At 39.5% G+C, this 25163-nt stretch overlaps 1 protein-coding gene across 1 annotated transcript in view; it reads right to left on the bottom strand.

The window, feature by feature from the left end:
• The window catches only part of LOC124554996 (protein crumbs), a 355585-nt gene that overhangs the window by 69235 nt on the left and 261187 nt on the right, over window positions 1–25163 (bottom strand). Inside the window, exons 23-24 of the mRNA XM_047128736.1 lie at window positions 23264–23457; window positions 10772–11010 (exon numbers count right to left, since the gene is read on the bottom strand). Coding sequence (XP_046984692.1) covers window positions 10772–11010; window positions 23264–23457 — 433 coding nt within the window. The remainder of the gene's footprint in view (window positions 1–10771; window positions 11011–23263; window positions 23458–25163) is intronic.

Below are 25163 nucleotides of genomic sequence, written 5' to 3' on the forward strand. Positions count from 1 at the left end.
ATGCCCACTTCATTTGCATCAGAATCCCTGTTTATACAGTAAAGTTTTGATCAGCCAAATATGTTATTCCTCAATTACACTACTAAACAGGCTTAATGTTTGGAGGATGCTGCTGTACTAACAGTGCATCTTATTTATTTTATGTGGAATTCTGTTTTTTACCTAGTCCTGAACAAAGTTGTTTTCATATTAGAATAAAAATCTGTTATCAAAACATTTATTTCCTAGGACATAACTGTGATGGCGGTAACAATCATGTCACCCAATAAGGTCCAATTAATTTCCGCTAAAACTTCACAGCTGGAGCCACAGTCAATGCACAAAACTATTCACTAATGTTTTGCCTCCATCTGCGAGGCACATTTACTGTAATTATACACTGACAACTGAAGAGAATCTCAGGGCTTCCTCAAGTTATAGGGGCGTTATGAGCTGTACAGAGGGTACCACAATTTGTTACGTGATGAACAATGCATACGACTGCCTCCTACAGATAATGTCAATCTCAATTATAAGTAATAAGTCATCAGAACTCTTCTCTATATGCTATCCATATATTATTTCATTTAATCTTTAATTGGTACCATATAGCTTGAACAGACTTGTTATTCGCAACAAGTTTTGAGAGTAAATGAACCAGACTTCAAAATGCGGTTGGAAGAAATGAGGAATGAAGTTTTTGGTGACAGTGACATTGATCCATATTACACTACTGGCCATTAAAATTGCTACACCAAGAAGAAATGCAGATGTTAAACGGGTATTCATTGGACAAATATATTATACTAGAACTGCCATATGATAACATTTTCACACAATTTGGGTGCGTAGATCCTGAGAAATCAGTACCCAGAACAACCACCTCTGGCCATAATAACGGCCTCGATACGCCTGGGCATTGAGTCAAACAGAGCTTGGGTGGCATGTACAGGTGTAGCCGCCCATGAAGCTTCAACACGATACCACAGTTCATCAAGAGTAGTGACTGGCATATTGTGACGAGCCAGTTGCTCGGCCACCATTGACCAGATGTTTTCAATTGGTGAGAGATCTGGAGAATGTGCTGGCCAGGGCAGCAGTCGAACATATTCTGTATCCAGAAAGGCCCATACAGGACCTGCAACATGCGGTCATGCATTATCCTGCCGAAATGTAGGGTTTCGCAGGGATCAAATGAAGGGTAGAGCCATGGTCGTAACACATCTGAAACGTAACGTCCACTGTTCTAAGTGCCGTCAATGCGAACAAGAGGTGACCGAGACGTGTAACCAATGGCACCCCATACCATCATGCCGGGTGATACACCAGTATGGCGATGACAAATACATGCTTCCAATGTGCGTTCACCGCAATGTCGCCAAACACGGATGCGACTATCATGATGCTGTAAACAGAACCTTGATTCATCCGAAAAAGTGACGTTTCGCCATTCGTGCACCCAGGTTCGTCGTTGAGTGCATCATCGCACGTGCTTCTGTCTGTGATGCAGCGTCAAGGGTAACTGCAGCCATGGTCTCCGAGCTGATAGTCCATGCTGCTGCAAACATCGTCGAACTGTTCGTGCAGATGGTTTTTGTCTTGTAAACGTCCCCATCTGTTGACTCAGGGATCGAGACGTGGCTGCACAATACGTTACAGCCATGCAGATAAGATGCCTGTCATCTCAACTGCTAGTGATACGAGGCCGTTGGGATCCAGCACGACGTTCCGTATTACCCTCCTGAATCCACCAATTCCATATTTTGCTAACAGTCATTGGATCTCGACCAACGCGAGCAGCAATGTCGTGATATGATAAACCACAATCGCGGTAGGCTACAATCCGACCTTTATCAAAGTCGGATATGTGATGGTACGCATTTCTCCTCCTTACATGAGGCATCACAACAATGTTTCACCAGGCAACGCCGGTCAACTGCTGTCTGTGTATGAGAAATCGGTTGGAAACTTTCCTCATGGCACGTTGTAGGTGTCGCCACCGGTGCCAACCTTCTGTGAATGCTCTGAAAAGCTAATCATTTGCATATCACAGCATCTTCTTCCTGTAGGTTAAATTTCGCATCTGTAGCACATCACCTTCATAGTGTAGCAATTTTAATGGCCAGTAGTGGACAAGACAGACAGTGATGACAATTCAGATTCAAAACATGAAGTGCATGATAATGGAACGAAGGACATACGAAGATGACCTAAGTATAAAACAATTTTATACCCACAATTTCTTTTTTTATGGCAGAGGAACCTGCCCCAGATAGAGAAAACGGCAACTACCATCTACTGTCGAAACACGACTACATAACATTGTGTTGTAGATTCCTGCTCTGTGACTTAGGATTAACGCATTGGGTAGGAATCCAGGTACTGGACACATATAGGATCTACTTTTTACTCAAGACATTTTAGATGACAGTCTACAGTGGCCAAACAATAAAACTGATAAAACAAAAGTGCTCTCAAAAGAACCTATCTTTTGTACATGATAATGATGTTCTTGACCTGAAAGACTTTACAGGCTTACTTGTGTTCACAGTCACCTCCAAATCAGACAATGAGTCCATAGGTAATGTTTTCTCAGTAGGTGAAAGCTGGTGTAACATTTTTTTGCAATATTATACAAAAAGGTTCTTATTTATAGTGACACCTCTCTTATTTAAGAACCCAGGTGACAGGGAATAATGGAAAAAGAAAAAAGAAGATATGACTGTTGCAATGTCAAACATTTTTTGCAGATTTATTGGGAGCAGTGGAGAGCAACAGAAATCTTAAGATTATTCTGGGAGACTTCAATGCCAAAGTGGGACAAGAAGAGATGTATAGACCTACAATTGGGAAGGAGTGTCTACATGCAAAAACAAATGAAAATGGCCTGCTGTTAATCAGTTTTGCATTAAGTCAGAATCTCGTGGTGAGCTCAACATCTCTCCCCCGCAAACAGATCCACAAAAGCACCTGGATTTCCCCAAATGGTAGGAGCATCAATCAGATAGCTCATCTGCTGATAGATGAGAGGCACAAAAAGTGATTGATGGATGTGAGATCGTACAAAGGAGCAGATGCCACTTCGTAGTCATCATATTATGGCTACAGCTGTGCTACAAAATGGAAAAGAATGACCAAGAGACAGTATGATATTTAGAAGCTTAAGGATCCAGAGATATGCCAGCAGTATAACATTAAAGTGCGTAACAAGTCTGAAGTATTAGCAACAAACCATGCTGTTAAGAAGTGATGGGAAGAAATAAGGACCTCTGTAACTGAAGCAGCTGAAGAAATTCTAGGAGAGAAAAAGCTAACAACTAAGAAGATATGGTTCAATGAAATGTGAACAAGCTCTATGAAAGCCAGGAAGAGAGCACGAGCTGGACAGATAATGTGCGGAAAAACAGGAAGCACTCAAGACTGTAAGAAGAGAAACAAAGAGGATTCTGAAAACAGAAAAAAGAAAGTTCATGAACAATATGATTGATGAAATCAAAAAGGCAAATACAACATCACACAGTAGGAAAATGTTTCAGATGTTGAAACATGTGAGGAATGGTCACAGTAATGAAGCTTTAGTTATTAATGAATGGATGGAAATATGCTAACAGACAAGAAAAAAATTCTGAATAGGTGGAGAGAATATTTCGAAGAGTTTTAAATGCTGAAGATCCAGGGAGTGTCTTTCCACAGGAGAATAATAAAGAGGAGAAGACGCAACCATTCAAGTGACTCTACAAGATGTAGAAAGAGCAATGTGAAAATTAAAGAAAAATAAGGCACCAGGAGATGATAGGATAATGGCAGAGATGTTGAAGGCAGGAGTAGAAACACTTCAGAAAGAGCTACACAATTTCATAAAAGAAATACAGGAAAAAGAGGAAATCCCAAAAGTATGAAAATCAGCTGTCATTATCCCACTGCATAAAAAGAACAGCAATAGAAATTATAACAAATACAGAGGCATTTCTCTCCTAAGTGTACCTGATAAAGTTCTATCTTTAATAACACTTGAAAAACTTAAGCCAATTGCAAAAGATATTGTGGGGCAGTACCAGGCAGTCTTTCAGGAAGGACGATCGACCACTGATCAAATTTTCACAATGAGGCAAATCTGGGAAAAGTGCTGGGAATTCAACCAACCATTTCTGGTGACGTCCATGGACTTCTAAAAGGCTTATGACAGTATCCACAGATTAAGTATGTACAACATCCTGAGAGACCTTGGTATACCAAGCAAGTTAATAAATATGGTCAAGGTGTGCACAGCGTAGACAAAAGCCAAAGTCAAATACCAAGGGGAGCTGTGCAAGAAATTCCATATCAGAATGGGTGTGAGACAAGGTAATGTTATTTCACCACTGTTATTTAATCTCGACCTAGAGAAAGTAATCCGTGAAATGAAAAGAGAAAACACAGGGGTGACACTAAATGGTAGGACAGATTTATTGGGTTATGCAGACATTCCATTAGAACTACTGACAGCCTTGGGAGAGCCAGTCCTGACAAAACTCTACCATCTGCTTAGCAAGATGTACGAGACAGGCAAAATAGCATCAGACTGCAAGAAGAATATAATAATTCCAATCCCAAAGAAAGCAGGTGTTGACAGATGTGAAAATTACCGAACTATCAGTTTAATAAGCCACAGCGGCAAAATACTAACGCGAATTCTTTACAGATGAATGGAAAAACTAGTAGAAGCCGACCTCGGTGAAGATCATTTTGGATTCCGTAGAAATATTGGAACACGTGAGGCAATACTGACCCTACGACTTATCTTAGAAGCTAGATTAAGAAAAGGCAAACCTACATTTCTAGCATTTGTAGACTTAGAGAAATCTTTTGACAATGTTGACTGGAATACTCTCTTTCAAATTATGATGGTGGCAGGGGTAAAATACAGGGAGTGAAAGGCTATTTACAATTTGTACAGAAACCAGATGGCAGTTATAAGATTCGAGGGGCATGAAAGGGAAGCAGATGGTTGGGAAGGAAGTGAGACAGGGTTGTAGCCTATCACCGATGTTATTCAATCTGTATATTGAGGAAGCAGTACAGGAAACAAACGAAAAATTCGGAGTAGGTATTAAAATCCATGGAGAAGAAATAAAAACTTTGAGGTTCACCGATGACATTGTAATTCTGTCAGAGACAGCAAAGGACTTGGAAGAGCAGTTGAACAGAATGGACAGTGTCTTGAAAGGAGGATATAAGATGAACATCAACAAAAACAAAACGAGGATAATGGAATGTAGTTCAATTAAGTCGGGTGATGCTGAGGGAATTAGATTAGGAAATGAGACACAGTAGTAAAGGAGTTTTGCTATTTGGGGAGCAAAATAACTGATGATTGTCAAAGTACAGAGGGTATAAAATGTAGACTGGCAATGGCAAGGAAAGCATTTCTGAAGAAGAGAAATTCGTTAACATCGAGTATAGATTTAAGTGTCAGGAAGTCATTTCTGAAAGTATTTGTAAGGAGCGTAGCCATGTATGGAAGTGAAACATGGATGATAAATAGTTTGGACAAGAAGAGAATAGAAGCTTTCAAAATGTGGTGCCACAAAAGAATGCTGAAAATTAGATGGGTAGATCACATAACTGATGAGGAGGTATTGAACAGAATTGGGGAGAAGACAAGTTTGTGGCACAACTTGACTAGAAGAAGGGATCGGTTGGTAGGACATGTTCTGAGGCATCAAGGGATTACCAATTTAGCATTGGAGGGCAGCGTGGAGGGTAAAAATCGTAGAGGGAGACCAAGAGATGAATACACTAAGCAGATTCAGAAGGATGTAGGTTGCAGTAGGTATTGGGAAATGAAGAAGCTTGCACAGGATAGAGTAGCATGGAGAGGTGCATCAAACCAGTCTCAGGACTGAAGACCACAACAACAACAACAACAACAACAACAACATGCAGATGGCATTGCAGTTCTAGCAGGATCAAAGGAAGAGATGGCAAAAACTGTAGAGGACCTAGCGCAAAATGCAAGTAAGATCAGGTTACGGATTAATGTGGAAAAGACTGAGGAAATGGAGGTATCAAGAGAAGGCCCTAATGACATCCCTTTACAGGTAGGGATATGGAAATTTGCTAAAGTGGCAAAAATTTTAAATACTTGGTACATGGTTCAACAGGCAAAATAATTTAAAACAGGAAATAAACCAACATATTTTGAATGGGTCAAAAAGCTATTTCAGTCTAAAGCAGATAATGTCATCCAAGAATCTGTCAATTAAGACCAAACTTAAAGCATACAATGCCGTGATAGTGTCAGTATTGTTGTATGGGACAGAAACCCTAAACACAACAAGAAAAGATGAAGAAAATTTATTGGTGTTCGAAAGAAAAATTATGAGAAGCATCTTTGGGCCTGTCGAGGAAGGGACCTCGTGGAGACGTAGAAAAAAACCAAGAATTGTATGAGCTGATGAGGCAACCGAACATCGTTCAAAAACTGAAAGCATGGAGAATAAGCTTGGCAGGCCACATTGCTAGGAGACCAGACACCTCTGAGGCAAAAGCCATACTTATGGGAAGACCTGATAGTACCCATCCAATTGGAACACCCAGAAAGTGATGGGAGGGTGAGCTACAGAAAGACCTTTGCCAGCTAGGAGTCCATGACAACTGGATCCAAAATGCAAAAGATCGCCATCTATGGAGGAGCACTGATTATTATTATTATTATTATTATTATTATCTCCTTCACTTTCTCAGACATTAAGTCCGGTTAAAAATGGAGTGACGCGGACCTTGATCAAGCGTCACTTCCTTTTAACTGTACGGTATGTGTTATATTGCATTTAGGAACTTTCGGGTAATTGAACATGTATCAATAATTACGGATTTCTGTAGTTGTATATATATGTTTGGATGTAGCTGTATTGCATTGATGTACTGGTGGATATTGTGTGGTATGACTCCTGTAGTTGATAGTATAATTGGTATGATGTCAACTTTATCCTGATGCCACATGTCTTTGACTTCCTCAGCCAGTTGGATGTATTTTTCAATTTTTTCTCCTGTTTTCTTTTGTATATTTGTTGTATTGGGTATGGATATTTCGATTAGTTGTGTTAATTTCTTCTTTTTATTGGTGAGTATGATGTCAGGTTTGTTATGTGGTGGTGTTTTATCTGTTATAATGGTTCTGTTCCAGTATAATTTGTATTCATACTGGAACAGAACCATTATAACAGATAAAACAACACCACATAACAAACCTGACATCATACTCACCAATAAAAAGAAGAAATTAACACAACTAATCGAAATATCCATACCCAATACAACAAATATACAAAAGAAAACAGGAGAAAAAATTGAAAAATACATCCAACTGGCTGAGGAAGTCAAAGACATGTGGCATCAGGATAAAGTTGACATCATACCAATTATACTATCAACTACAGGAGTCATACCACACAATATCCACCAGTACATCAATGCAATATTATTATTATTATTATTATTATTGGGAACTGTCAGCAGCGTTATTCTCCAGGCTGTATTATGTATATTGATGAGATGCTTGTGCCTTTCCTTGATAAATGTAGATATTAAATGTACCTTGTAAGAAAACCAGCACAGTATGGGTTAAAAATTCTGTGTATGGTAGAGACTAAGACCCAGTACTTCTGTAATGCCTAAAATGGGGGCACTTTACATAATGCCTACATTGTGGACTCTAACAAATTTTGAAGTCAACATCAAAATATGAATTCATCCTCAAAATTTCTAGCAATTTCGTTTCTGTTTCTCATTCTTGATTGTTTATGAAAGGGTGGCATAGCACAGGATTAGAGTTATATGTTTTTTTCAAAGTTCTTAAGAGATGTAAGAAAGTCCACTTTTTTGGAACATCATTTTCATATTTTATGCATTTTCTTCTTGATTATTAATATTTTGCTGAGATATTTCAGTGTCGTATGTTTGAAAATACATGTTGTATATAGTTGAGTCCAATAAACAACTAAAAAGGTATGACAGTATTGTATAATTCAACAGTAAACTTCTGGAGTCTGACAGACACCAGCCTCTTCCTTTCTCTGTAACTTAGTATTGTGTTTATAAATTTCTTATTGTCTCTCCTTATAAGCCTGCAGTGATAACATGTTGTGTTGGTTAAAATGTTATTTTCATGAAATTGTACTACGTGGTGTCCACAGTGTAAAGAAATTTCACTACAGCCAACTTATTAGTTTGTTCAAGGCAGCAGTTTTTCTCGTGTTAGGCTCAATGATTGTTGCTATTACTTTTCATCTTTTCTATACAAATACATTGATGGGAAAAAATCCCAATGCCAAGAAATAATTAATGTAAAGTGATGTAATTTCGGGAATACATTTGTCCAGGTATTAACTGATAACAATTGCAAGATCACAGGTTAACATAAGTGGAAGAAAAGCCATTGCAAATTTGAAATGCTGATAGATAAACAAATGGTTAACTGTCAGAACTTCAAATACAAGCATGCAAATGAGCATGCATTGTGTCGTACAAGTGCTGGATGTCACTTTGTGGGATGAAGTCCCATGCCTGCTGCAATTGGTTAGTCCATACAGGGACGGTTAATGCTGTCGATGGATGATGTTGGAGTTGTCATCCAATGATGTCCCTAAGGGCTCAACTGCTGATCAAGAAGGCCAACTAACATGTCAACACACTGCAGAGCATGTTGAGTTTGAACAATGGTATGTGGGTGAGCGTCACTCTGTTGGAAAACATCCCCTGGAATGCTGTTCATGAATGGCTGCACAATGGGTCAAATCGCCAGACTGATGTACAAATTTGCAGTCAGGGCATGTGGGATAACCATGAAAGTGCTCCTGTGGTCATACAAAGTTGCACCCCAGACCACAACTCCAGGTGCATGTCCACTGTGACTAGGCCACAGACAGCTTGGTTGCAGGTGCTCATCTGCCCTCTTCCTAACGAACACATGGTCATCACTGGCACCGAGGCAGAATAAGCTTTCATCCAAAAACACAACAGACTTTCATTCTGTCCTCCAATGACCTCTCACTTGACGCCCTGAAGTTCCAGGTGAAAGTGGTTTGGGGTCAGTGGAATACCTGGCCGAGCAGAGGCTCGACTTCTTATAACTGTACCTTCCTGTGACCACTGCTGCCAGAAATCATGTTAACTGGTTAAATTTCTGTAAATTCTTTCTGCAATATCACCGAAGGAACATGCAGCTTTTCGTAACTCTATTACATTACCTTGTTCAAACTCAGTAAGCATCATCATCATCTTAAATGCATTCTTCACTAACATCAACTCACTACATTCAATCTCAAAGGTAACTAATGCTCATGACCATTACAGCACATATTTAAAGCAAATCTGATTTGCATCCTCATATTGGCACTATTAGCACCACTCTTGTATAACTGGCACAAAATCTGAATAGATGAAATATTTCAGATGTAGAAGCATGCCTACCAACTTTCATCTATTTTGTGCGGCTTCTTCTTGGTGACAGGATTTCTTTTCCATCAGTGTATTTGGCAACAACTGAAGTGAATTCTATATATACCAACCGTAACCAACAAATGATGTACTTATTTTACAGATGTAAGGAATTCATCAATTTTACTAGTGGGCTTACAAAAACCCATTAACTCCATGCATTGTCATATCTTTTTCAATGGACGCCACACATTGCTTTATCTTTTGCAGTGTGAGCAGGAATCTTCTTTCCCTTTTGATGACTCTTATTCTTAATTATTCCTGGAAATCTTTCTTTTTGATCCAAGTGATCTTTCCAGCCACTGATCAGTGACCACTTTTATAAAAATCAGACTGTAAGCAATTGATTTATTCTTGCAATTAATCTGGGTTGCATACTGTATTTGCCTTCTCCACCAAGGCTTTAATATCTCTCTTCTGTTTTGGAGAATGGCCTGACTTCGTAAGGAGGTATCAATCTGTCCGTGCTACTAAACTGTACATCTTTATGTGAGCTGTATTGAACCATACATTACAGTGCGGAGACACTGAAATAGAAGTTCCTGAGACTAGTGTTTTGGTGGAGATAATGCATTATCATGTGCATCTGTATGATAATGCAACAGAAATTTATAAAGGCCACAATAATTTTAACAAAATGAAGGAGTTAAACAAAATAAAATATGGAGCCTGACATTGCACAAACAGTGGTATTATAACAAGTAATTACTCATAGTCAAGAATGGCACCACCTATCTGATGCTACCATATGCATTTGGCATCACACAGCATATTGTGGTGTCCTCTATGCAGCTCGAAATGCCTGTATAAATTCAGGGCCCTTGAACTTTCTACTCAGTTGCCATTGTTTCATCTCTCAAGGTATTTGCTGCAGATGGGGACATAATGATACCGAATAGTTTGATGCATCAAATTTCATCTTTACCATCACCACAACTGGTAGCAGTTAACAAACATTGCAAACTGAAAAAAAACATAGACAATATTGTGGTTATCAGAGATGAATAATAGATTAAGTTATGCACCAGAGACAAATAATACAATGTGTAAGCAGGTTTTTCACTGATGTTACATTTTGCAGTGATATCCACAATGCAGCTATCTACCAAAGTGTCAATAATCTCATCAAATGGATACAATGCACGAGAAATATCACCATAAGGCTGCGTTTTCAAATAACTGCAACAAAACTTGAAACACCAACTGAAGTATACAGCAAAACATGGAACACCAACTGAGGTATTGTTAAAAAACCTACAAAATTACACGTTTATGTAAAGCAAATATACTATATTCCAAGAAATTTTATTACCAGTTCGACTTCGATAGTTAATCTTCAAGCTAGTCATTTGCTGCATAATTCTCTCTTCATCCGTTGTTATATTTAAGGCATAAACAAAGGAAGCATTGAGACCATTGAATGTGGTATTTGCAATACATTCAAATCCATCATCCAAATTGCGACACGTGCTGCCTGGAGGGCAGTCTTGCAACTGACAGAATTCCATTTCCTGGCAAGTTTTACCTTTATAGCCACGCATACATTCACACCTGAAAAAATTGATATTTCATTTAAGTTTTCACAGTTTAAGTATGACTAAATCACTGAGAGGTGCAGAACAAAGGGTATCACCAACCACAGTAATAAATTCAGACAACATTCAAAGTGAAGTTCAGGAAACATCAAGTAAGAAGGGCAGAAATACGAACATTATTTGGACACAGGTACAAAACTGTGTCAGTTTATTGTAGAGAGCATAATCCATTTCAAGCATAAAGTAGCTCGAGTATGAATTACTGTAAACAAAGAGGTTGTAGATAATTGTGTTTTGATATGATAGAAAATTCCTCTGAAAGGTATAATAACATATAACTTACTGGCTGTTGTACATTATACAATACTATACTTGTGCATTCTCAGACTGGATGCTGCAACTTCAGTGCCTTCTTCTCACGGGAGTTTGCACTTATTTCTACAATACTCTTTTTTTCCGTTTCACAGAAGTCAGCTGTCTCACTGATCTGTGGTACATTTTTTATCCGACATCAACTACTGATTCTACAGTTTTACCACTGTGCTAATACTGTTACATGCAGATGTATTGACTTATCATGTACTTTGGTCCATTTTGGCTTACATTGTCTTTCAGTTCACTTGTTATGCCCTCCTTCCAAAGCATATCACTTATTTGCTCAGTGCCCAATTCAAGAAGGATATACAAAAACAATAATATAAAACTGTAATATGGATAACAGTAACAACAGATGCATAATACAACAAATAAGTAATGAATTATGTTTAATGAAAAATACAAAAAGAGGAGCAGATGTCCAGGGAACAAAAAACACCAGAAAAATAAAGCACTTAATTATGTACTGAAACATTCTCAATAAAGTCTAGCAGTGGTGGAAGGATATAGCAGTAATCAAACATTTTGTTTATGGAATGTGCACAGCTGTTTCAAATATGGCTCCTTACATTACTTCTTGTTGTAGGTACATTATGATACTAAAAAAGTTTATTATCGTGCTATACTAAAGTGCGCGTCATTTATGACGGTGGCCGAGTTTAGGTTCGTTCTGCGCATCTGACATCACAAAACACAGTCAACCAATGAACAGAGAACGACATTGCCAGAGCTCGACAGCAGTGCAGAGCACGGACGAGTGTCTTCAGTTTTAGAAACGTTCAGTCATAAATAAAGTAATTGAACAAAAGCAATGTCTTGATAGCAGACTTACTTTTATAGAAAGTTTGGAAAAAGCTTTCTTTATACCAACTGCTTCATATTCTATTAATTAATTAAACCAAACAAGCAATAAGCCTCCTAATTCAAGCGATAGCAAGGAAAGGTGTTTGTATCATTCTCACTAACCGCTTTTTCGCAATAAAGAACAGCGGCAATTGTTATTTCCTACTGTACTTCGACGAAATGTGAGTAATTCATAGTCATACCAACAGTGTTTGTCGGTATTTTGCGTGATATTTTAAAGTCCTCCGGGTGATATATTGAACGACAAGCAGCGGTAGTGTAGTGGCTAAAGTGTATGGCTGCTAAGCGAAAGGTTCTGAGTTCAAACCTCGCTCGGTGTTTAATACTTTCTTTGTTTAAAAACAATATCGAAGTGTCTTGCTTCATGAATTTTATTCGTTTGAATGTAATTTTTTGAAATTTCTAGTGGCAACTAAAATCGACCATACAGAAAGTATACACTATGGACTTTTACCTCTGCAAGCTCTTCAAAATTTCGTGCAATGGTTTACCACATCTAATGCTGCGCAATAACTGCGTTGAACTTTGAAACAAAATTAAGTCATTTATGGGGGGGAAGGTATCAGTCAAGAAGATGTGTAAAAATCAAATTTTTGGCTCAATTAGTTTTTGTGAAATCGAATGATAAACTGTGTCAAAGCAGTCCAAACACCATGTTTCTGCACAGGCGAGCAGTGCGGTGATGACAAAATCGCGCACATCACGGAGTACGTCTCTGTAGCAGCGAAAGGGTTAATGCGGCCGTGGTGGCTTTACTTCATAAACTGCGTGCTCCCCCCTAAACGTAAATTTGCGAACTATACTATGGCGCTGCTTCTCTTAGCGCATACAACTGGCAACGCAGCAATCTCCCACGTCTGGGCTGGCATGCGCGAACCGCCAAGATAAAAGAATTGAACTATAGTGAATATAAGAATATCTCACAGTATGCACACAATTTCCAAAAACAAACTCTCACATAACATAAAAAAAGAGAAATAATTCAAGAGGGTAAAAACTGTGTTATGTTAATAACCACATTCTTGAGGTGAGAAAGGTCATTTCTGGGGAATAATCAATGCAGGAATGGAGCAGTGCAGTTATAAATTTTCTTTCATTTCACAAATGTCCAACCAATTTTGTAATTCAGCGAAGTCTTAAAAATTTCCAATAAACTTTAGTTTCCTTAGTAATAGAGAACCAGGTGAGGAATGCAAATGTGCTAAATAAATGAAGAAAAAGATAACCTAACTGTAACTTACAAGATCCAAAGACAACCTGCTGACCACTTTAGTGGGAAACTAGCAATTTTCAGTGACATTTTAGCAAATGGGGACAACCACTGAAAAATTTCCAATATTTATAATGCATCACCATGCATGTAGTGAGAACACAACCAAAGAGTAAAATGTTGACAGTAATGACTCGAAGGGGCTTCATGAGAGAAAACTGGTTCTGGTTGCCATCAATAAATTGTATTAAATGAATAAAACAAAAGTGCCAACACAAATAAATCAGAGTAGTCATTCAATATTCAAGGACTTTATGAATTTGCTATTGTTTCAAGTCATTAATCTTATGACTGATTTGATACAGCCTGCCTCTCGTCTTAATCTTATCATCTCAGAGTAGTACTTGCACCCGACTTCCTGAATTATTTGTTGGATATATTTCAATCTCTGTCTTCCATTACAGTTTTCACCCTCTACAGCTCCCTCTAGCATCATGGAAGTTACTCCCTGATGTCTTAATACATATTCTATCATTCTGTCTCTTCTTCTTGTCAGGATGTTCCCTGTTTACCGATTATAAAGAGAACCACCTCATTCTTTATCCTACCATTCAAATTTTCAACATCCTTCTGTACCACCACATCACAAATGTTCCAATTCTCTTCTTTTATAGTCCATGACTCACTAAAATACACAGCTGCACTCCAAATGAACATTCTCAGGGATTTTTTCCTGAAATTAAGGCCTATGTTTGGTACTAACACACTTATTTTCAACAGGAATGTCCTCTGTGCCTGTGCTTGTCTGTTTTTGGAGTCCTCCCTGCTTTATCCATCATATGTTGTTTTGCTCCCAAGGTAACAGGATTCTTTTACTTCATCTACTTCATGGTCACCAACCTCGATGTTAAGTTTTTTGCTATCCTCATTTCTACTACTCCTCATTACTTCTGTATTTCTTCAGTTTGCTTTCAACCCACAGGGTGTGCTCATTAGCCTGTTCATTCCTTTGAACAGGTCCTGCAATTTTTCTTTACTTTCACTTTAGATAGCAATGTCATCAGTAAATCTTGTCACTGATATCCTTTCACCCCAAATGTTAATACAACTCTTGAACTCTTCTTTTACTTCTGTCATTTCTTCTTTGAAGTATAAACTGAGCAGTAGGTCTGAAAGACTACACTCCTGTTTTACACCCTCTTTACTCCCAGAACCTCATTCTTGATCTTCCATTCTTATTGTTCCCTCTTGTTTCTTGTACATACTGCGTACTATCCATCTTTCCCTATAGCTTACTCCTACTTTTCTGAGAATTTCAAACATCTTGCACCATTTTACATTATCAAACATTTTTTTCTAGGGTGAAAAATCCTATGAAGATGTCTTGATTTTTCTGAAGTCTAGCTTCTATTATGAATCAAAATGCCAGGACTACCTCTTTGGTGCCTTTACCTTTCATAAACCCGAATTGAACATCTAACAGATCCTCAATTTTCTTTTCCATTCTTCTGCATATTATTCTTTTCAGCAACTTGGATCCATGAGCTGTTAAGAGAGGTTGACGACAGGTGCCTCTCGGCACGTACAAGAGCTCCGTGCATCGAATAATCAGATACACACTTCAACAATGGAGTTACATACAGGTCTGAATATGGCCCTGTGATAAAAACTTGCTGCTGTTCCAGTTGTGACTTCAAAAATTGTTAGCTTTTATGCTGATTGTGCTATAGTTTTCACACTTACCTGCCCTTGCTATCTTCAGTATTGAGTGAATGACATATTTTTGGATGTCTGATGGTGTATCTCCAGTCTCATAAATTCTACACCTCAACTTGAACAATGATCTAATAATTCTGAAGCAATGTTACTTATGCCTTTTGCCTTATTTAATCACAGGTCTTCCAGAGCCCTATTAAACTCTGACTCTAATACTGGATCCTTCACGTCTTCCATCTTGACGGCCCTTTCTTCTTCTACCAGGTCATCAGATGGTCCCAACCTCTCGCAGAGATCTTCAATGTACTCTTTTCGCTTACCTGATTTCTGTTCTGCATTTAACAGTGGTATTCCCATTGTGCTTTCAATGTTGACATCCTTAGTTTTAAGATCACTGATGGTTTCTTGACTTTTTTTTATGCTGAGTCAGTCCTTTTGACGACCATTTATTTTTCCATTTCTTCACATTTTTCCTGCAGCCCTTTCATCTTGGCTTCCCTGCAGTCCCTTTTATTTCACTCATAAGCGACTTATACTGATGTATTGACATCTTTTCATGGACATTTTTGTATGTCCTTCTTCGATGATCAATTAAAGTATTTCTCCTGTTACCCGAGGTTTCTTCACATGTACCTTTCTTGTATGTTCTTCTTGTATTTCTTCTACATTCTTCTGTCAAACTTCTCTGATTGCCCTTCTTAGATATGTCCATTCCTCGTTAACAGAGCTACCTACTGTGCTAGTCATTATCAAATAAACTATCTACTGTGGTGTTCATTATCACAATATCTTCATTTTTAGAAAAGTTCAAATGCATCTCATCACTCATCACTTCAGTTACCAGACAAATGTCTTAAACTTCAGTCTACTCTTTATTGTTAATAAATTAGGATCTGATTCCATATCTGCTCCTGGGGAATATCTGATTTCGGACTTTCTGTCTGACCATAATGTAATCCAGCTGGAATTTTCCCATGTCTTCAGGTCTTTTTCCTAGTATTACTCCTCCTCTTGAACAGTGTATTTGCCGATACTTGCTAAAATTTATTGTAGAACTCAATTAGTCATTATCCTCTCTCGTTCCTTCTACAAAGCCCAATTTTTCCCTTAACTTACCTTCTCTTCCTTCCCTTACTACCATGTTCAAATCTCCTGTAATATTAGATCATTATCTCCATTTACATACAGAATCACATGTCCGATATCCTCATATACTCACTGTCTCATTTCATCTTCTGTTTGTGACATTGGCATGTACATGTGAACTATTGCTGTTGGCATTTGTTTGTAGTCAATTTTTAAGAGAACATCCTGTCACTGAACTGTTCTAAGTAACTTACTCTCTGCACTACCCTTCTATTCATAATGATTTCTACCTGTTATAACATTTTTTTCTGCTGTTGGTATTACCTTATAATTTGTGTGACCATAAATCCTTATCTTCTTGCAATTTTACTTTTTTGAATCCCACTATGTCTAGGCTGAGCCTTTCCGTTTCCAACCATAGATTTTCTAGTTTTCCTATCGCTTTCAAACTTCTAGCTTTCCACACTCCGACTTTCAGAATGTAGCCCTTTTGTGGGTTATCCATTGTTTTTCTTGTGGTTACTTCACCACTGGCAGTCCCCTCCCGGAGATATAAATGAACTAATCCAAAATGGAAAGACCATGATACCACTTTTTCAATTACGGGCCAGCTGTCCTGTGCATAGACATTGTGTTATTAATGCAGTGGTTTCCACTGTCTTTTGAATCCTCATGCCATTGATCATTGCTGATTCTTCTGCCTTTTAAGGGCAGTTTTCTACTCCAAGGGCAAGAGGGTGTAATAAACCCTTTTGGACAAGACTGCTGGCAGAACAAGAGTGTTTATATCGTGAGTCTTCAGCCATCATTGCTGATGATATTTATTCAAAATTTAAGCAGTGTCTGGACTAAACCCAGTACCCATAACATTTTCATTTTCATTACTAGTCGAAGATGATAGCCCTGAAGCAGAAGTTTCTAATTTTACTGTGATTATTATAGATACGATATATGTAACTCTTACAGAGGAGATGCCCAAACAAATCTTGGCACTGTAAATTGTGCCCAAACTACAGGTTGCAATAGAAGTAGAAAGTTTTTGCAAAAGTAATTTACAGAATTTAGGAGAATACTAACACTGACTGTGAATATCAGCAGAGCATGATAACAGGGGACGAGTTGCAACTCCCATGGTACTGGACAAATGAATCCATCTACACTATCTGATCAAAGTATCTGGACACTTATTAGTAAGCATTAATATTGGGTGTTTCCATCCTTCACCTTTACAAAGGCTTGAATTTTAACTCTTCACTCAATTACTTCTCTGAATATCTGTGGAGAAATGGCAGCTGATTCTTCCTCAAGAGCCAAAACCAGACAAGGTAATGACGATGGATGTTCGGGTCTGGAGCAAAGTTGACTTTTAAGTCATCCCAAAGGTATTCCACTGGATTCAGGTCAGGACTCGGAGAAGGCGAGTCCATTTCAGGAATATGTTTCAGGAACTTCATGACACTTGGGCTGCTTTAGAGTAATTTATTAATTTGCTACCTATTTCAGTCAATGACAATCATCTGGCACAAAAAATTGTCTACTGCAAATCACATCAGTCCTATTGAACCATACAATTGCATTAACTGTCAATTTCATGAGTAATACTGCAGAAGAACAATTATTTCCACACATCAGCAACCTTCTCCACGGATATACAGCAGTAAACTCCTGTTGTGTGTGCATGAGAAAGGTTACTGATGCGTGAAAATTATTGTTCTTCTGTATCATTATTCACAAAATTGACAGTTAATGCACTGTACAGTTCAATGACACTGAGATGTGATTTGCAGTAACCAATTTTTCATGCCAGATGACTGTCATTGACCAAAGCTGGTAGTAAATTAATAAATTTTTCTAATGCAAGTGTCATGAAATTCCTGAAACATATAGCTGCTTGCTAACAGCTGCCTGAAGAAAACATTTCAGGAATGTTACTGCCTCAGTGATGATGCTTTATGACAGGGCACATTATCAATCTGATACGATCATTGTCTCCGAACTGTTCCTCTACTGAATGGAGTATACAATACTGTAAAATGTGTTCAGACACTTCTGCATTTAGCATTTTCTTAAGCGTAATAAAGGGAACACAATCTAATGACAAAAAATACACCGATACTGTAACGCCGCCTCCTCCGCACTTCACTGTCCAGACTACATATGATGGTATGTGACATTCTCTGGGCATTCATCTAACCCAGACCCTTCCATCAGATTGCCACAGCATATAGCGTGATTCATCACTGCAAATGACTACTTTTCATTCATCTAGTATCCAGTGGCATTACTCTTTATACTACCTCAAGCATCATTTAGCATTGACTACACAAATTTGTGGCTTGTGAGGAGATGCTTCACCATTATACTGTGTTCTTTTTAACTCACTGCACAGTCATTGTGCTAGCTGGACTGCTGGTAGCACCTTGGAACTCCCGCGTGATTCCTTCTACCGATTTCATGCGATTTACCACAATCACATTCATAATGCTTGAGGGTCCCTGTCGATCAGTACATGAGGTCTACCTGGTTTTAGTACAGTTGTTTGCACTTCACAGTCACATAACCAACAGCTGACTTGGGTAGCTTTTTTAAGGACTGAAATGTCCCTGATAGCTTTGTTACTCTGGTGACATCCAACGACTAGTCCATGTTCAAGGTCACTCAGCTCTCCTGAGTGGTCAATTCTGCTGTTACTGCTTCTTTACTCACAATACTCTCCACCTCCTTTTATACCGGTAGGTCCACCTTCCAGAAATCTAGTGTTTAATTACGTTTTACATTCTGGGTACTTTTTATTAGATGGGGTATTATCTTCATGAAGCAATTTGTCATCAAAAATTGAATGTGTACATGCATTACACAGCTAGTAACTGCTTTCAAGACAATGGTTGTCTTCTCTGATCTATGGATATCAATTCCAGCACCAAAATCCACCTGGACTTACTCCTGACAGTAAGTTGTTCTATTAACTGAAAGTTAGGTATTTTCTACTTCTGCATAAATTTCTATATGGTGAAATAACTGAGAATGGACGCTATTAGTTTTGATCCTGGGTGGATCAGTTTCAAAAGGTGTATCCTTAAGAACTTGAAGGGAAGTTGCATATTGACAGGTTTGTTGGGAGTGGAAAGAAATGAGTGGGAAAGGGTTTATTAGACGAGTGCTTTGAAATAATACTTATCATATGGTAAATATATTTAAAAACAAAGATGATTATATATAAAAACAAAGATGAGGTGACTTACCGAACAAAAGCGCTGGCAGGTCGATAGACACACAAACAAACACAAACACACACACAAAATTCAAGCTTTCGCAACAAACTGTTGCCTCATCAGGAAAGAGGGAAGGAGAGGGGAAGACGAAAGGAAGTGGGTTTTAAGGGAGAGGGTAAGGAGTCATTCCAATCCCGGGAGCGGAAAGACTTACCTTAGGGGGAAAAAAGGACAGGTATACACTCGCACACACGCACATATCCATCCACACATACAGACACAAGCAGACATATTTAAAGACAAAGAGTTTGGGCAGAGATGTCAGTCGAGGCAGAAGTGTAGAGGCAAAGAAGTTGTTGAAAGACAGGTGAGGTATGAGTGGCGGCAACTTGAAATTAGCGGAGATTGAGGCCTGGCGGATGACGAGAAGAGAGGATATACTGAAGGGCAAGTTCCCATCTCCGGAGTTCGGATAGGTTGGTGTTGGTGGGAAGTATCCAGATAACCCGGACGGTGTAACACTGTGCCAAGATGTGCTGGCTGTGCACCAAGGCATGTTTAGCCACAGGGTGATCCTCATTACCAACAAACACTGTCTGCCTGTGTCCATTCATGCGAATGGACAGTTTGTTGCTGGTCATTCCCACATAGAATGCATCACAGTGTAGGCAGGTTAGTTGGTAAATCACGTGGGTGCTTTCACACGTGGCTCTGCCTCTGATCGTGTACACCTTCCGGGTTACAGGACTGGAGTAGGTGGTGGTGGGAGGGTGCATGGGACAGGTTTTGCATCGGGGGCGGTTACAAGGATAGGAGCCAGAGGGTAGGGAAGGTGGTTTGGGGATTTCATAGGGATGAACTAACAGGTTACGAAGGTTAGGTGGACGGCGGAAAGTAGGCCCCCTGCAAAACCTTTCACCTGACTCCATCAACCTCCTGACCCCACCGACACCCCGCACCCCTACCTTCTACCTTCTTCCTAAAATCCACAAACCCAATCATCCCGGCCGCCCCATTGTAGCTGGTTACCAAGCCCCCACAGAACGCATCTCTGCCTATGTAGATCAACACCTTCAACCCATTACATGCAGTCTCCCATCCTTCATCAAGGACACCAACCACTTCCTTGAACGTCTGGAATCCTTACCCAATCTGTTACCCCCGGAAACCATCCTTGTAACCATTGATGCCACGTCCTTATACACAAATATTCCGCACGTCCAGGGCCTCGCTGCGATGGAGCATTTCCTTTCACGCCGATCACCTGCCACCCTACCTAAAACCTCTTTCCTCATCACCTTAGCCAGCTTCATCCTGACCCACAACTTCTTCACTTTTGAGGGCCAGACATACCAACAATTAAAGGGAACAGCCATGGGCACCAGGATGGCCCCCTCGTACGCCAACCTATTCATGGGTCGCTTAGAGGAAGCCTTCTTGGTTACCCAAGTCTGCCAACCCAAAGTTTGGTACAGATTTATTGATGACATCTTCATGATCTGGACTCACAGTGAAGAAGAACTCCAGAACTTCCTCTCCAACCTCAACTCCTTTGGTTCCATCAGTTTCACCTGGTCCTACTCCAAATCCCATGCCACTTTCCTTGACGTTGACCTCCACCTGTCCAATGGCCAACTTCACACGTCCGTCCACATCAAACCCACCAACAAGCAACAGTACCTCCATTATGACAGCTGCCACCCATTCCACATCAAACGGTCCCTTCCGTACAGCCTAGGTCTTCGCGGCAAACGAATCTGCTCCAGTCCGGAATCCCTGAATCATTACACCAACAACCTGAAAACAGCTTTCGCATCCCGCAACTACCCTCCCGACCTGGTACAGAAGCAAATAACCAGAGCCACTTCCTCGTCCCCTCAAACCCAGAATCCCCCACAGAAGAACCACAAAAGTGCCCCACTTGTGACAGGATACTTTCCGGGACTGGACCAGACTCTGAATGTGGCTCTCCAGCAGGGATACGACTTCCTCAAATCCTGCCCTGAAGTGAGATCCATCCTTCATGAAATCCTCCCCACTCCGCCAAGAGTGTCTTTCCGCCGTCCACCTAACCTTCGTAACCTGTTAGTTCATCCCTATGAAATCCCCAAACCACCTTCCCTACCCTCTGGCTCCTATCCTTGTAACCGCCCCCGATGCAAAACCTGTCCCATGCACCCTCCCACCACCACCTACTCCAGTCCTGTAACCCGGAAGGTGTACACGATCAGAGGCAGAGCCACGTGTGAAAGCACCCACGTGATTTACCAACTGACCTGCCTACACTGTGATGCATTCTATGTGGGAATGACCAGCAACAAACTGTCCATTCGCATGAATGGACACAGGCAGACAGTGTTTGTTGGTAATGAGGATCACCCTGTGGCTAAACATGCCTTGGTGCACAGCCAGCACATCTTGGCACAGTGTTACACCGTCCGGGTTATCTGGATACTTCCCACCAACACCAACCTATCCGAACTCCGGAGATGGGAACTTGCCCTTCAGTATATCCTCTCTTCTCGTCATCCGCCAGGCCTCAATCTCCGCTAATTTCAAGTTGCCGCCACTCATACCTCACCTGTCTTTCAACAACTTCTTTGCCTCTACACTTCTGCCTCGACTGACATCTCTGCCCAAACTCTTTGTCTTTAAATATGTCTGCTTGTGTCTGTATGTGTGGATGGATATGTGCGTGTGTGCGAGTGTATACCTGTCCTTTTTTCCCCCTAAGGTAAGTCTTTCCGCTCCCGGGATTGGAATGACTCCTTACCCTCTCCCTTAAAACCCACTTCCTTTCGTCTTCCCCTCTCCTTCCCTCTTTCCTGATGAGGCAACAGTTTGTTGCGAAAGCTTGAATTTTGTGTGTGTGTTTGTGTTTGTTTGTGTGTCTATCGACCTGCCAGCGCTTTTGTTCGGTAAGTCACCTCATCTTTGTTTTTATATATAATTTTTCCCACGTGGAATGTTTCCTTCCATTATATTAAAAACAAAGATGATGTGACTTACCATACGAAAGCGCTGGCAGGTCGATAGAAACACAGACAGACACATACATACACACAAAATTCAAGCTTTCACAACAAACTGTTGCCTCATCAGGAAAGAGGGAAGGAGAGGGTAAGACGAAAGGAAGTGGGTTTTAAGGGAGAGGGTAAGGAGTCATTCCAATCCCGGGAGCGGAAAGACTCACCTTAGGGGGAAAAAAGGACGGGTATACACTCGCACACACACGCACACACACACACACACACACACACACACACACACACACACACACACACACACACATATCCATCCACACATATACAGACACAAGCAGACATATTTATGTGTGTGTGTGTGTGTGTGTGTGTGTGTGTGTGTGTGTGTGCGCGCGCGAGTGTATACCCGTCCTTTTTTCCCCCTAAGGTGAGTCTTTCCGCTCCCGGGATTGGAATGACTCCTTACCCTCTCCCTTAAAACCCACTTCCTTTCGTCTTTTCCTCTCCTTCCCTCTTTCCTGATGAGGCAACAGTTTGTTGCGAAAGCTTGAATTTTGTGTGTATGTATGTGTCTGTTTGTGTTTCTATCGACCTGCCAGCGTTTTCATACGGTAAGTCACATTATCTTTGTTTTTAAATATATTTTTCCTGCATGGAATGTTTCCCTCTATTATATTGTTATCATATGGTAATATCTACAAGTTTGATATGTCCAGAAAAAAAATTAAATATCCAAACATGGAGTGGGTTAAAAAATAAACTGCATCATTAGTTTACTTAACTTCTTTTCCTACAGATGTAATAAGTGAAATCTAAACTTACTGAAAATCATTCCATGTAACAACGCATTTCCCATTATGCTCACACGGATTGACAAGGCACGTGTTGTCTGAGACTGATCCTTCTAAAACTACACTTTTATTAAAACTAACAGTTCCAAGTGGACTTGGTATAACAAGATCCTCCACATCTAAAGGGAAGAACTCTACAACCATTGTGTGTGATCCATTGCTGATCTGAAGAAAAGAAAAACACAAGTTAAAAGCACGTCTTGTACAACACATCTGAACTATGGTTACAATGACTTCCACTAAAACAATGTATTATTGTAAGAAGGCCATTAGCCAGTGTTTATCAGCATTTATGAGCATTGTGAATGATAATACACTAGACAAAAAATTTACTTTTTAGTTTTTACAAAGGCCAAAATAGCTGATCTACATGGATTTGAGAGCTCTGAAGTTGAAAATAACAATTAAAAATCAAGATAAGCTCAGGTTTGTAAGTCATTGAAACCTTTATGTTCTTCACAAATAACAATGGGCCATAGTCTAACAAACATTGCACTTCCCAACACAAATATAATCACCAAATATTTGACAGTGGTTTTGGGGTTAATTCAATGCACTGGAATCAAATATGGAGTCAGTTTTTCCAGAATGGCTCTAATTTCTCAGACACTGGGCACTGAAGTTTACATTTTTACTCAAATAATACTGATCAATACTTTTTTGATATTCTATTCAAAATTTTTAGTAATGACAAGAATATTTAAATGTATTTATACAATTTAAAGGGTGCTGATCACATCATTTTTGGCATATAGGCTCTAAGTTTTCAGATATTTGGTAGGCTATGTCACTGAAATATAGGAGCAATGCAAAATCGTGAGGTCTAACCCATTCACAAATCATGTTGAAAAATAAATCATGTTGAAAAATAAATCAAAGTGCTTTAGACTATGTATAAGAAAAGCTGCAGTCAATTAAGTTCAATTAAAGGTACACTATTAACAGGTACCTTCTTCACAACATGTTTCCTCTTTGCCTGCCGCTTACAGGGAAGACACAAATTCCAGCAGAAATCTGCCAACACTGAAGCACTGAATCTTCCTTGGTATCAATGTTTCCTTACAGAGATTTGTTGGTAAAACCTCTCAATATGTGCATTACTAAATCCCAACAATCTTCAGGGAAAATGTCGATACTGGAGTCAATGAAATGCATTTTGAGTCATATCTTGCATTTAAGTTTCTCAAGTTCAATGTAATTTTCAGCCCTCCTATTGCCCAAGAACACTGCTGTAACTTTCAGAAAGCACTGCTACGCGTTTAGCTTATCAGGACTGAGAATATGCTCAAACTGTTGGTCTCCAAGGACCTTACATATTTGTGAACCAATGAATACCTCCTTCCTAATCTTCTCAGTACTCAGTCCAGGGAACTTTCCATGCAAGTATTCAAATCCTCGTTCATTGCTCTTATTCACTGCTTTTGCAAATGACTTCATCAATTGTAGTAGTGGTAACAAGACTTAACTGGGATTTACAAGTGGTTCCCATGACACAGTTTTCTTGCCAGGCAATAAATCTTCTCATCATGACCAGTTCTTCTGTTTCTAAAGTAACGACTTTCCCACCCATAAATATAGCAACAGTACTTACTATACCCGCCTTGTATGCCCATAAGCATACCAACGACTTTTATATCATCACATATGAGCCATTGACGCTTATCATAGTCGATGCTGTGCAAAATACCTCTCATCATGAAGTAACTTTCCTTTGTTAGGGCTACATATGTCAGAAGGATGAAAGAAGCATGTTGCTATTATGTAATAGCAAGGCTGTCAAACTAGTTTTTGAACAAACAATGAAAAGTCTCCTGTCATCCTGTTTGTGTATTATATTGAGTTCTCACTTCAAATCTTCAATATCCATAGAG

The sequence above is a fragment of the Schistocerca americana genome, chromosome X (assembly GCF_021461395.2).
Source record: "Schistocerca americana isolate TAMUIC-IGC-003095 chromosome X, iqSchAmer2.1, whole genome shotgun sequence".
NCBI classification, from domain to species: Eukaryota; Metazoa; Arthropoda; class Insecta; order Orthoptera; family Acrididae; genus Schistocerca; species Schistocerca americana.